General features: G+C 43.4%; 1 protein-coding gene across 1 annotated transcript in view; it reads right to left on the minus strand.

Moving 5' to 3' along the window:
• The window catches only part of LOC126293675 (serine protease 33-like), a 185,437-nt gene that overhangs the window by 41,207 nt on the left and 128,587 nt on the right, over nt 1-15,643 (minus strand). Inside the window, exon 4 of the mRNA XM_049986968.1 lies at nt 5,606-5,751. Within this exon, the coding sequence (XP_049842925.1) occupies nt 5,606-5,751 (146 nt within the window). The remainder of the gene's footprint in view (nt 1-5,605; nt 5,752-15,643) is intronic.

Genomic DNA, 15,643 nt, shown 5'->3' on the forward strand with positions numbered 1-15,643 from the left:
CGTCCAAGAAGAGTTCGGCGAACGCTACGGTTGCCAACTGATTCGGATGAATCTGTCAGAGCAGACAGGCTATGATTTACTGAGGACCAATAATAAATTTGAAGGATCTCCGGGGCCACCCATATTTCCAAAAGATACATAGAGCGTCGTGGACATCGTAGAATTATATATTGGTAACGACCTATTTGAATATATTAGCAATGAAACCAACAAGTAGTACAGTCAAATTGCAATAGAAGCAAACTCAATAAAAAACGCCAAATTTGTTGACGTTACGGGACCCAAACTTATAAAATGGTTTGGGCTTGCTAACGTTACGTAAATTGTAAAAAAAAGAAGGATCGATGATTACTGGTCAACGAATCTGTTGATAGACACAACGATATTTCGCAAACCGATGTCCCGCAACAGATTCAGACATATATTATCATTTTTACATTTTCCCTATAATAACAATAAACTGGATAATGGCGACTGGCTTTTCAAAGTGTAATTCATAATCGTTTATTTTTCCAAAAAGTTTAAAGAAACATTTAATCTAAGTCAAAACATCTCATTTCATGTAGGAATGCTACTGTGGCTTGGACAGTTAAATTTTAAAGTATACAATCCGTTGAAAATTACGAAATGTGGCATACTCATCGGGTGCTGTGTGATTTGAGTGCGGGGTGCACTTCCTCATTCAAGATATATTCCGGCGCTGGACAACATTTAGCAGAAACGGTGATAGAACTAATGACACCTTCTTATCGGAAGTGGTATCACTTCTAAATGGATAATTGTTATAACAGTGTAGAACTTGCAGAGAAATTACATCAAATGAAAATTCGAGTTTATGGAACAATACGGCAAAATAGAGGATTCTCGGAGTAATTAAAGCGCGCAAATGTCAGTGTGTTTAATGCTTGTCATCAACGGAAAGGTAACAAGCGGCCGGTGACAAGACAAGTAATCCGAATTAGGGCTGCCGGCACCAAGAGAATAAATTTGTACGAGACGTGCGGACAACAAAGTGTTTAGGATAACACTTTTCGGTACTCTTTGACGAATGTTCGAAATTTCTTCACATGTATTTTTTTAATGTGTCAAGGGTTCTGGGATTGTTGCGGGAGTATGTATACGAGTTAAGGACAAATCCGACGTATGGGAAGTTGCACCATCTTGTTGGAAATATGCACAACATATAATTCTGTTACCAGATACAGCACACCGTACACCAATCTTTAAATCGTGTAACGGTTTTTGCAGTATGCCGTGGGGATTCACTGTAGCCCAGTGTCTTGTGTTAACGTAACCCTACAGATGAGACCAAGCTTCATCCGTCGAAAAAAAGGAGGAACAGATCAAGATGACCTCCAGCGACATTTTCCAGCAACCATTTACAGTAATGTGTACGCTTACCCTTGTCCAATTCTTTTATTTGCTGAACAACACTCACACGGCAAGGTTTCATTTTTAAGCCAAGAAGGATGCGTTGACATAACCTGCAACATATTCCACATTACTGTCATAATCGTCGTGTTGATTTGTGGGGACGTGTTTCAGTGTGTGCCGTCACGTTTGCCACAACTTCAGGTGTAGGTACAGTCGGTGCCTTATTTATCTTTGAATTAACAACACTGCCTGTCGAACGTTACTGTATCACTAGATCCTGAATCGTTTATTTTGCAGGAATATTACTTACACGAAACTATTCCTGAAAAGGGTCATGAACAACTTTAATGGAATCAGATCGCACATAGTCTTCAACAATGAACACACGTTCTTCGATGGAGTAAGGCATGACAATGAAGTACACGCTTTACAGCGACTATTTTCAGTATGAACTACTCACACGCTACTGCTGCTGGAAGGTGGCAAAGAAACTAACAAGCTAGTAATGCTACTCACGCGCTTTCGCATTCCGGTTCGGGCCGGTTTTATGTGCGCCAGTGTGTATAATACGAAAACAATCCAATACGAAAATTCTTTGATGAGAAATATGACATTTTTCGTCATTTTATTACAACAAATTGTACCAACACCGACATGTTTTCGAGAGATGCTGAATGTGCTTTTGTTTTGAAACAGCATTTCGATGGCACGCAATGAAATCCTAGTAAGCCCGTTTTATTAAACTTTGCAGGTGAAGCAAGAACAGTCGATAGTTGTTTCATGTGCAACTGTAAAGCAGAAGCCTAGTTATTGACAGGTAAGAGAAATCCATCCACTTACAAATCTTCTTTGATTATAGAGTTACTGGTTATTGGAATTACGAATTTTCGCAGACAGATGCAGTTACCAGGTTTTCATTCCAGACCACAGATACTTTCATAAGAGATAACTTGTTATACCAGATGGTTATAAGTATTGTGCAGTTATTCACAGAGGTCCAGGATGGGCTGTAGTTCTCCTAATGGCAGCGAAACTTGTAGATATTCTAATGCGTTAAAGCAGAACCGATTTTCGCTGGAAATAAATTAGTTCCAATTGTTGGCACCAAGTGCAAATCTGACGCTGCGAATGCAAGAAAGACGTGTCTAAATGTTTCTGTTTGTAGTGGTTTAGGACCAGGATGTAGACATAAAAAGTTAAACAAGTCAGAAAGGCGTAGTTTTGATTTTATTATAAGCTGCCACTTACACAGTTTGTTCATTGTGAGATGTCGTGATCAACAGTTGCACAAAGCAGTTCCGGTTGAATCTGAGCAACGTGAGCTGTGCTGGGCTCATGTTATGCGTTGGTTTAAACCTTGGTTCCTATTTTATGTTTGGTTTCCCGCGGTTATTGCGATTATGCTGTTGTTTGCTCTATCCGTGAGAGGCAGCAGCGATGTGTATCGATATTCACACCTTGTACTATCTTTGCTCTGGTGCTTATAGCTTCCGGCTGTGCTGTGTGCGGGGCGTAGTTTGTCGGGGCTCGCTGGCGGTCTCTACGCAGTGTCGGAGTGTATGGGGCTGTTCCCATTGCTACGAGGTCCATGGCTCACCGACCCTGGACACGAAAGTTGAGTTTGGATTTAATTTACCAGCAAGTCAAGACTGTTCACATTGTGCCGTTTGGTTCTCGTTGTTGGCTGTGTCCCACGAGCAACAACGTGTGTGTTCGAGTTGGCGAAGATTTAGCCACCGTCCAGTGGAGTCTAACTGCATTTGGTTATTTGCAAGTGAAGTGCACCAGCGGAAGTTTATGCCTTGTGGCCGTTGACGTTCCAGTTACCTGCCCCGACTGTTGACATGAATTTAGGCAATGTCCTTTTCTCACTGTGTTTTCGCTGTCCAGCATGGTGTGTAGTACGACAGCTTAATATACCTTTTACGTTTGCAGTGAACTTCCAGTTGTGTGCTGGTCGAGTGGAGCGCAAGTTACCTTGTCGGTGAGTCTGTTGACTGTCTGTTGGTTGAGTTGTCGTCGTATCGAGAATGGTTGGGCCTACTGCCTGTCTCACCTAAGTGAACGTTAGTATTTCATGTGCTGGCCGAGCCCCGGAACTTCTGAGTGCCGTCAGCTGCCTGCCTTTTCTTATTTTCTGTTGTGTATATTTGTATGGTTCATAGCTGATGGTTTTGTATTAAAGTTGAATTGTTCTTAGTGGTGTTTTAAGTCATGGGCCTTCACCCACTTGCTTTTCAAGTGTTCGATTGATAGGGCTTTCAGCCCGTTTAAAATATTGTTTAAAGATAAAGCCTTGGGCCTTCTGCCTACTAAAAATTATTTTAGTTGTGTTTTAAGTCATAGACCTTCAGCCATTTTAAAATTAAAGTTCCTTACTTGTCAAGTGTTAGATTGTTTGGGGTCTTCAGCCTAACTGAAGGTAAGGCCTTCTGCCTTGTGTTTTTTTTATTTAATTTTACCTTGAGCCTTAAATCATCGGCCTTAAGCCGTCTTTAAATTAAGGTTGTTGCCTTTCAAGTGTTGGATGTTTGGACTTTCACCCAAAGTGTAGAACTTACTTAACGTAAGGCATTGTGCCTTATAAATATTCTTTTGGCGTATGAATTTGGAGTTAATGGTTTTTAGCCGCTTTAAAAAAAATTAAAGTGGTTTTGCCCATAAGGCATAAGGTAGTGTGGCGTATTCAGCCACTAACTAAGTTCTAGAATTTGTACTGTAATGTTTGGTCAAATAAATAAAGTTATGTGTGTTAGAGTGTAACTGACAGACGCTCATTTTGGCCCCTTTCCACAATTCCAAGTACCTGTCCTGTCCTGCGGGTTTAGCAGGACGTATCACAACGTGTTCCTGTGTACTGGCCTTCAGTTCAGTTAGAGACCGAGCGTGTACCTGGTAAACGCGATCTCTTAGGTTGCGCCAGAGCCAAAAGACACATGGATTGAGATCATATGATCCTGCAGACCATGCACCTGGAAAACTTCTGGAGATAACACGTTCGTGGAATGCTGCATTAAGCAGATGTTCCATTGGGCGAGTGAAATGAGGTGTTGCTCCCTCTTCCATGAATATAGTGGGGTCCACACATCGCGCTGTTCCAAAGCTGGAATCACGTACTTTATAAGGACACCTCGATAGCGTGCAGAATTCACACAACACCTGACACACACAGTCACATACGGCGAGTGCAATGACCCGTCGTGCACAATACTCGGTTTAACAGTACCCCAAATTTGGGAGTTCTGTGTAGTTTCTGGACCCAGCAGTGTAAAATGTGCCTCGTTACACCACAGAATATCGCCCAGCCACGTATCATGACTTTAATCCGTGCCAGATCGCGAAGGGGAAATCGAGAACACTGCTGCGGATCATAAGGTTTCGTCTGCTGCACCGTTTGGGTATTGTACGGGTACCAGTGTAAAATAGATCGCAAAACGTTCCATATTGTTGACCACGGGATGGACAATTCTCATGACGCTGCACGAGTACTAGCACTACCCATGCCACGTGATGCATGGTAAGTTACAGCAACAGCAACCTTGTCAGTAACTTCCACCAGCATAGGATGCGTTCTTCTTTCCGGTACCACACCAAGATCATCCTCGTTTACGAATTTCGTTATTATCTCCTGTATACCATTTAATGACGCTGGGCATCTCCTCACACCTTTCAGTCGACGATACTCTCTCGATGCAGCACTGTAATTGCTGCTATTCACATGAATCTGTTATAGTAACAGTGTGCAGGCACTCTTCTCAATAGCCATACTGTTCACCCGTATTATGGCTTGTCAAATGACAATATGAATGACATACCGTCACACAGACAGTATAGAGCGCCAGATTTGCACCTGGTGTCCAGAACTGGAACTAATTTGTTTTCGTTCGTCAGTCGGTTCCACGTTAACGCATTAGCATATCCAGCCAGTACGACAATTATAGCCCACACTCGACCTCAGTGGGCAGCTGCACTTTAATTATAAACCCCTGGTAAGAAACCCACCAAGGGCGAGTTTAAATTAAAAACGACCAAGTCCAATATGGCATCTCCTAAATTCAGCACGATCACGAAAGTCGCTGCACAGCTCCTGCCATCTTCGATACAGTGTGTGACATCTAAATGACGTCACGTTTGCCTCAGCAGTTGTGAAACGAGAGTTGCGCACACTTCCATCGCTGCGCTTGCCGGCGGCAGAGGCTGCTTCAGACGGGCAGTGGGCTGACTCACTCACCGATGTCGTGCAGGTGGTGCCTGAAGCGCTGGTGCAGCACGATGCGGTCGACGGGCAGCCGCTGCTCCGAGCCCTCCCTGTGCGAGAGGTCCCACTCGCCCAACACAGCCGTCCACAGCGCCGCCAGCGGCAGGTTGAACAACTCGCTGCACAAGAACAACAAACAACAATAACAACAACAAACACCTTGTGATCAGCTGCTAGCCCAAGCCCTCTTTACATAAGAGGTCCCAATCGCACAGCACCACCATCCACAGCGCTCCCAGCGGCAGGTTGAACAACTCGCTGCACAGGAACAACAACAACAACAACAACAACAACAACAACAGCCACCTTGTGAGCAGCTGCTAGTCTGAGCCCTTCTTATGTAAGAGGTCCCACTCGCCCAGCACCGCCGCCCATGGCGCCGCCAGCAGCAGGTTGAACAACTCGCTGCACAAGAACAACAAACAACAATAACAACAACAAACACCTTGTGATCAGCTGCTAGCCCGAGCCCTCTTTACATAAGAGGTCCCAATCGCACAGCACCACCATCCACAGCGCTCCCAGCGGCAGGTTGAACAACTCGCTGCACAGGAACAACAACAACAACAACAACAACAACAACAACAACAACAACAGCCACCTTGTGAGCAGCTGCTAGTCTGAGCCCTTCTTATGTAAGAGGTCCCACTCGCCCAGCACCGCCGCCCATGGCGCCGCCAGCAGCAGGTTGAACAACTCGCTGCACAAGAACAACAAACAACAATAACAACAACAAACACCTTGTGATCAGCTGCTAGCCCGAGCCCTCTTTACATAAGAGGTCCCAATCGCATAGCACCACCATCCACAGCGCTCCCAGCGGCAGGTTGAACAACTCGCTGCACAACAACAACAACAACAACAACAACAACAACAGCCACCTTGTGAGCAGCTGCTAGTCTGAGCCCTCCTTATGTAAGAGGTCCCACTCGCCCAGCACCGCCGCCCACGGCGCCGCCAGCAGCAGGTTGAACAACTCGCGCACAAGAACAACAATAATGAGAACAACAGCCGCCTTGTGAGCAGCCGCTACCCAGGGCCCTCCCTTCTCGAGAGGTTCCACTCGTCCAGCATCGCCGTCCACAGCGCCGCCGGTGGCAGGTTGAACAATTCACAGTCCAGGAACAACAACAGCAGCAGCAGCAACAAGCACCTAGTTAGCTTCCTACTCCCCAACCACACCTAGGTTTACAATAAGCTTGATGAAAGGCTCTTACCAGCTGAATATGCCTTTGCTTGGTTTTAAGGGGGCAATGGAATGATAAAGCCTCATGAGAGAAAAATTAACTTTTTTAAAAAAATAAAAACAAAGTAATAGCCAAAACAAAGGCAACTTTCTTTTACACTTAATACCATTGGCCATCATGAGATTGTCACCAAGGAATTCTTTATCAGACTAGATAAGTTTAGAGTGCAAGTATTATTAGATGAAGAGTATTAAACCAACACCTTAAGCATAAATGCATTACGTCTTGGAGTGCAGCAGGCAAAGTTTACAGTAACGGCTTGAATAAAAATTTTAAAAAATATGTCGTAAAATTTTACCTTAAGGTTTTAGTATGCAATTTTGATACCTTAGCTCATTTTTTTGCATTGTTTGTTTTTGTTCTTCTTATAAAAGTTTTGTGCTCAAAAAACTTACTAGATATTTTAATTAAAAGGAAATTTTTAATCAAATTATTAGAATAAGCGTTGCCAACTACCTGATGATCATAGTTGCAGGATGTCTAGGAAAACAGATTTTCTTCTGCGACAGGACTAACAGTATTCGATTTTATTGAACTTGTGAAAGTATACTGAATCCAGTTCGCCTCACAATGTGAGCATCATATCTCGAAACGCATATGGTTTATAATTATGAGATCAGTATTAGCAGTGTGGTGACTTGAGCCCGCTGATACCTGAATGAGTTTGGCGCATGCAATAATGATGTCTGATTACTTGATGGATAAACAAGTCACTGAACAATTTAAGCCAAGAATGATGTTTTGGCTTGCTACCTCATACTTGCATAAACGGAGATATGGCAGGACACTGACAGTTATTATATTTGGAACAAAGCGTGCGGTAAGAAGCCGGGGACTGCATCCTTCTACCATTATCCTCATCTACAAATCCCTCATGCTCCTCATCCTAACATATGCCACCATACCTGTATCTCTGTCACCCGTAAATTCTGCAGATTCCTTGAAAACCTCGAAAGACATGCCTCGCCTTCTGCATCCACCTACCTTCCCCATGTCGCACCTTATACCAACTCATCCACTTCCTACGCTTTCTTCTCTTCCTGGAGCACTTTCAGATCCAACACACTAACCGCAAAATCCAGTCTTGGCACCAAATATTCTATCCACCAGTCACCAACAACACGGACTTAGACAATTATCGTCCATTTTCCGTACTTACATTCTTTTTTAAAATATTCGGAAACGTAGTGTACTCAATAGTGACCTCAGATTTAAGTAGAAACAGTTTACTTAGCTTATCAAAATTTGGATTCCTGAAGGATTGCTCGACTGAAAACACTATTTATACATACACTCAGCAAGTATTACAAGCTTTATAGAATAAAATATCGCCAGTTGGTATTTGTTGTGATCTTTCCAAGGCCTCTGACTGTGTAGGTCGTGTTGCACTTTTGAGAGAGACAGTTGTTCCCAGACGAAGCGCAGTCCACCATTTCGGCAGGGGGTCTCATATTGTTTCTTGCTCCCGTTAAGGTTGGTACCAGCATGGTCGGCGGAAAAATTTCGCGGAAGCACTGCTGTTGGCCGGACACTGGTTGTCCGAGAGTGCTTTGGCGTTTTGTTTTAAATTGTGTACACGCTGAAGAAATGTGTTCAAATATGTGTGAATTCTTAAGGGACCAAACTGCTCAGGTATAGGTCCCTAGACTTACACACTTCTGAAAGTAATTTACACTAACTTACTCTGAGAACAACACACATATCCATGGCCGATGGAGGACTCGAACCTCCGGCAGGAGGGGCCGCGCAGTCCATGCATGGCGCCTCGAACCACGCGGCCACGCCGAGGATCGAGCGGTTTTCAGCGCCCTCCAAATAACAATGTGGGGATTGGATCGCGGTCTGTGACGTCCACTGGACGCCTATCAGTGTGCTGGGATTGAAGAAACAATTTTTTCCCACCTTATGGAGAGCGGCTGTGTGGTACACGAAGTGATGCACACCTGGTGCAGGAGTATTTACCGAGGTTCCAGTTGCCGGTGGTGGTGGTAAGTTCCTATGGGACCAAACTGCTGAGGTCATCGGTACCAGTGGCCGGCGCTGGTATACTTGCCGAAAACTGGAGTGGAGTTTCCGGTGGCCTGGCAGACAGCGTAAGGAGAGAGAAATTCAGTGGTGAAAAAGGAGGAGTGTGGATGGGACTTAGTGTGGATTTGGTCTTTTAAGACTCAGATCCTGGGCGTGAAAATGCTGCCGAACGAGAGGAGGTGATGGAGGTCCACCATCCGACTAGACGCCGAGGTGCGCTGGGCGTTGCATCGCAAGTTTTCTACACGTGTATGATGAGCATTTCGCAGCACCGTCACCGGAAATCTTTAGAGTGAATTATGTTACTCTACAGAGCACCCACAGCAACAGCAATTATCGGCCAACTCAAGCGCACTTAGCAGTTTGTTTCAGGGTTCAGTACAGAATCACCTCCACCGATGTTAATCATACCCGTATCCCATTATCTTTTTAAAGTCGCAGTCAACGTCATCACTGCTGAGGCAACTTTGTCAACTGACAATCAGATCATTTTACTTTAGGAATAGGAGGTAGAGTATAATCGATGTAGTGTGTTGACCCATATTCCATTTAATTCACGTTTTTTTATGAATAAACCTGTCGTGATATTTAAGTCTATCGTTGAAGTCCACAACACCCCGTCGTCATCTTTGACTACTTTACTTACTCATGCGAGAGATACTAGGAGTAGTCTTGCATTAACAAATGCAATGTGTCGTCTTCAGTTTCACTACAAAGGGCCACTTTTTATACTCACTTGCGTTAAAATCCGTTGCCTTTGTTTTTCATAGTACTGTCACTGAAGTGGTGGCTTGTGTTCTAGAGTCATTGAGAGGCAGAGTTTCATTAGAGCTACCCACACTCCTTCCTGCCAGAGGGTCATCTTGAACACTCCCAGAAAAGCATATTTTATGGAATTATGGTTTTACACACTAATGGTTTGAATCATACTTAACAATGAAGATGGAAAAAGCTCTGCTGAAAATTTCAAAGAATGTTGGAAGGATAGAAGATTTTAATGTTCGGGGAGAAACCACATTGAGAGTGGTTCAAATTTGGGTCTACTCCTATTCCATACATATGTGAATGACCTTCCACTTAACACTCAACAAGCCGAATTGGCACTTTTTGTAAACTAATCTACAGTTACAATAAATCCCATTAGCAAGATAACAACAACAGAGATTGTTAATGATCTTTTCAACACAGATTCTTAATGATCTTTTCAAAGAATTATTATGTGGTTCCCTGAAAGTGGACTATACCTACATTTTGAGAAAAGACAATACACAGTAGGTGGCCATAACATTAGGGACAACACTCAGATTTTTGTATTTTCTAGTTTACTTAGATTTCTCTGACAAATGATTGGTTGTTGGTCTTTTATGTATTATTATTTCTATATTTATTTTTTTAGGATAATAAAAACAACAAAAAATGTTGGAAAACTATTTTTTTTATTTTCGTGGAAGTAATATTAGCACCACTGATAAAATAAAGTTCGGTATATTAGTGATGCCACCCTTTGCTGCAAAAGGTGACAAACAGACCCGAACTATTTGAATCAGTTAATGCAGAACAGGGAATCAGCGATCATAAAGCGGTTAATGCATCGATGATTTCAGCCGTAAATAGAAATATTAAAAAAGGTAGGAAGATTTTTCTGTTTAGCAAAAGTGACAAAAAGCAGATTACAGAGTACCTGACGGCTCAACACAAAAGTTTTGTCTCAAGTACAGATAGTGTTGAGGATCAGTGGACAAAGTTCAAAACCATAGTACAATATGCGTTAGATGAGTATGTGCCAAGCAAGATCGTAAGACATGGAAAAGAGCCACCGTGGTACAACAACCGAGTTAGAAAACTGCTCCGGAAGCAAAGGGAACTTCACAGCAAACATAAACATAGCCAAAGCCTTGCAGACAAACAAAAATTACGCGAAGCGAAATGTAGTGTGAGGAGGGCTATGCGAGAGGCTTTCAATGAATTCGAAAGTAAAGTTCTATTTACTGATTTGGCAGAAAATCCTAAGAAATTTTGGTCCTATGTCAAAGCGGTAGGTGGATCAAAACAAAATGGCCAGACACTCTGTGACCAAAATGGTACTGAAACAGAGGATGACAGACTAAAGGCCGAAATACTAAATGTCTTCTTCCAAAGCTGTTTCACAGAGGAAGACTGCACTGTAGTTCCTTCTCTAGATTGTCGCTCAGTTAATAAAATGGTAGATATCGAAATAGACGACAGAGGGATAGAGAAACAATTAAAATCGCTCAAAAGAGGAAAGGCCGCTGGCCCTGATGGGATACCAGTTCGATTTTACACAGAGTACGCGAAGGAACTTGCCCCCTTCTTGCAGCGGTGTACCGTAGGTCTCTAGAATAGCGAAGCGTTCCAAAGGATTGGAAAAGGGCACAGGTCATCCCCGTTTTCAAGAATGGACGTCGAACAGATGTGCAGAACTATAGACTTATATCTCTAACGTCGATCAGTTGTAGAATTTTGGAACACGTATTATGTTCGAGTATAATGTCTTTTCTGGAGACTAGAAATCTACTCTGTAGGAATCAGCATGGGTTTCGAAAAAAACGGTCGTGTGAAACCCAGCTCGCGCTATTCGTCCACGAGACTCAGAGAGCCATAAACACGGGTTCACAGGTAGATGCCGCGTTTCTTGACTTGCGCAAGGCGTTTGAGACAGTTCCCCACAGTCGTTTAATGAACAAAGTCAGAGCATACGGACTATCAGATCAATTGTGTGATTGGATTGAGGAGTTTCTAGATAACAGAACGCAGCATGTCATTCTCAATGGAGAGAAGTCTTCCGAAGTAAGAGTGATTTCAGGTGTGCCGCGGGGGAGTGTCATAGGACCGTTGCTATTCACAATATACATAAATGACCTGGTGGATAACATCGGAAGTTCACTGCGGCTCTTTGCAGATGATGCTGTGGTGTATCGAGAGGTTGCAACAATGGAAAATTGTACTGAAATGCAGGAGGATCTGCAGCGAATTGACGCATGTTGCAGGGAATGGCAATTGAATCTCAATGTAGAAAAGTGTAATGTGATGCGAGTACATAGAAAGATAGGTCCCTTATCATTTAGCTACAAAATAGCAGGTCAGCAACTGGAAGCAGTTAATTCCATAAATTATCTGGGAGTACGCATTAGGAGTGATTTAAAATGGAATGACCATATAAAGTTGATCGTCGGTAAAGCAGATGCCAGACTGAGATTCATTGGAAGAATCCTAAGGAAATGCAATCCGACAACAAAGGAAGTAGGTTACAGTACGCTTGTTCGCCCAATGCTTGAATACTGCTCAGCAGTGTGGGATCCGCAGCAGATAGGGTTGATAGAAGAGATAGAGAAGATCCAACGGAGAGCAGCGCGCTTCGTTACAGGATCATTTAGTAATCGCGAAAGCGTTACGGAGATGATAGATAAACTCCAGTGGAAGACTCTGCAGGAGAGACGCTCAGTAGCTCGGTACGGGCTTTTGTTAAAGCTCCGAGAACATACCTTCACCGAAGAGTCAAGCAGTATATTGCTTCCTCCTACGTACATCTCGCGAAGAGACCATGAGGATAAAATCAGAGAGATTAGAGCCCACACAGAAGCATACCGACAATCCTTCTTTCCACGTACAATACGAGACTGGAATAGAAAGGAGAACCGGTAGAGGTACTCAGGGTACCCTCCGCCACACACCGTCAGGTGGCTTGCGGAGTACGGATGTAGATGTAGATGTAGAAGAGCTTTTTATGCGCCATCGCGTGCTCTCTATACAAGTTCGGAGTTGTGGTGCCAGTCTCTGTCTGTTGAGAGTTCCAAGCAACTGGCACTTGATGGTGATCCCTTTCTTTGCAATCACCCATTAGTCGGCCTTCACATGTTTTCTGTGAGGTTCGTGTTTGGTGAATTCGCTAGGCAAGGCGAAACAAAGAAGGAGGTAACACATGTGGTTTTGAGGCGCGGTGCCAAGGCATGCATATAAATGTAGTCGTGAACATCATCGTCTGAGAACCAGTCAATGAGCTGCGGCAGTAGCAGCAGTCGCAGCACTCCGTTGAGGACATACGACTATGTAATCGAAAGTATCCGGACACCTGGCTAAAAAAGGCTTAGAAGTTCGCAGCGCCCTCCATCGGTAATGCTGGAATTTAATATATTGTTGACCCACCCTTAGCCTTGATGACAGCCTCCACTCTCGCAGGCATAGGGTCAATCACGTCCTGGAAGGTTTCTTGGGGAATGGCAGCCCATTCTTCACGGAGTGGTGCACTGATGAGAGGTATCGATGTGAGCCGTGAGGCTTGGCACGAAGTCGGCGTTCCAAAACAGCCGAAAGGTGTTCTGCAGGATTCAGGTCACGACTCTGTGCAGGCCAGTACATTACATGGATGTAATTGTCGTGTAACCACTCCGCCACAGGTCGTGCGATATGAAAAGGTGCTTGATCGTGTTCAAAGATGCAATCGCCATCCCGGAATTGCTCTTCAACAGTGGGAAGCAAGAAGGTGCTTAAAACATCACTACTGTGATAGTGCCACTATAAACAACATTGGGTGCGAGCCCCCTCCATAAAATACACGACCACACCGTAACATCATCGCCTCCGAATTTTACTGATGGCACTACATACACCGGCAGATGACGTTCGCCGGGCATTCGCCATACCCACACCCTGCCATCGGATCGCCACATTCGTCACTCCACACAACGTTTTCCGACAGTTCAATCGCCCACTGCTTACGCTCCATACACCAAGCGAGGCGTCGTCTGGCATTTATCGGCGTGATGTGTGGCTTATGAGCAGCCGCACGAACATGTAATCCAAGTTTTCTCACCTCCCGCCTAACTGTCATAGTACTTGCAGTATATCCTGATGCATTCTGGAATTCCTGTGTGTGATCTGGATAGATGTCTGCCTATTACACATTGCGACCCTCTTCAACTGTCGGTGGTCTCTGTCATTCAACAGACGAGGTCGGGTTGTACGCTTTTGTGCTCTGCCCTTCACGTTTCCACTATCACATCGCCAACAGTGAACCTAGGGACGTTTAGGAGTGTCGAAATCTCGCGTATAGACGTATGACACAAGTGACACCCAATCATCTGATCACGTTCGAAGTGCATGAGTTCCACGGAGTACCCCATTGCACTGTTTCTCATGGGTGGACTTGGGTTAAAAAAAATGTAAACTAAATATTACGATAAATTTTATAAATAATCGACAAGTACGCCGAAGAAGAAGAGACATGTTATTCCATGGAATCTTGCGCTACTATGCATGAACTGTCTTTCCTTTGTCATTCGCTTATCTTATCTGCTTGGACTCGGACCTAAGAGGACGTTCTTGTGTAAAGCTCATCTTGCTGTACCAGCTTATAATGTAAGTTGCACCTAAAACCCGAAATGTATAATGGTTATTTTGTCAAAAGAATTTGTGTATGTGGTCAATCTATTGTGAGTCTGATACCTCTATTGCCTTAAGTAGACATGGGCCTTAACAAAGAATTTTCATTTTTAGGCGACATCTTAGAAAAATCTTTAACATTTTTCTTTTAGTTCATCTACGAGACGTCCCGTCGGTTAGAACAATTAACTTTATTTCAGATCCCACGAGACCGGACGCAGCTACTAATAATTTAACAATTTTATTTACAGATTTTCTTTATATCACGAGATAACATCCAAGACAGAAAAGGTTTGGTCACAGGATTCCAGTTCCATTACAGGATTTCATTTGTAGATGCTACTCTTGTTACCTTATATTGGGGAATCGAGGCGAAACCACGATAAGTTACGTATTACAGTTGTGTTCATCGAACAGACTTGGCAAATATCCTCTGGTGCAATAAGCACATTCGTAGTGTTGCGAAATAAGAAAAGAACAATTAATTATCGACGATTACGTAACTACCCTGAGAACTGAGCTAGTTACTGAGTGCTTATACACGTCGGGCTAAATTAAACAATATATTCCACTGTTAATAATATTCCTACATTAGTTATTTCTCTTTTTTGCTGAGCCATTGCACTAATGTGTGTTTCTTTTTTATTTGAGTCACGGCTCATATTTTATTTTATTACATTACACTAATAGTCACAAAATAATAAAAAATTTATTTTATTACATTACACCATTCTGCTCTCTCACGATGTCTAATGATTACCGAGGTCGCTGATATGGAGTACCTGGCAGTAGGTGGCAGCACAATGCACATAATATGAAAAACGCATGTATTTGGGGGTGTGCGGATACTTTTGATCACATACTATACGGGCAGTAATTTTGTAAGGTAATGTGTATGCGGCAAAGTGTAGCGCACGGAGTTCAGTAGACCTCTATGGCTGCTTTTTATACTCTGTGGTGTTACCTTAAGTACCGATTGTAAATGCGCTGCTCTGTGTAATGGACTTTGAAATATAGCTTTGCTTATTTCTGCATTTTCCGTGTTCAGAATTACTTTTGCGCTGTGCTAGTTCCAACAGGTTATGGGCCCAAGCATCAGTGAATGCGTTGCAATAATCATTCTGACATATAGAAGGAAATATCGTCGTCGAATAGTCCTGGAAATGTGTAGTGAGAGGTATCGGAATGAGCCGACTGCGGCGTAGTTTAGTACTGTCTTTACTACCACTGAAAGTAATTGCGAAAATGAATGCGGCACAAATACCGCAAATGAGAAACTATTAGGTCGCGAGAACTTCGCGCTACCTGGAAATTTGCTGTGGAAGCGTATTGATAC

Source organism: Schistocerca gregaria, chromosome 10 (assembly GCF_023897955.1).
Source record: "Schistocerca gregaria isolate iqSchGreg1 chromosome 10, iqSchGreg1.2, whole genome shotgun sequence".
In the NCBI taxonomy this organism is placed as follows: domain Eukaryota; kingdom Metazoa; phylum Arthropoda; class Insecta; order Orthoptera; family Acrididae; genus Schistocerca; species Schistocerca gregaria.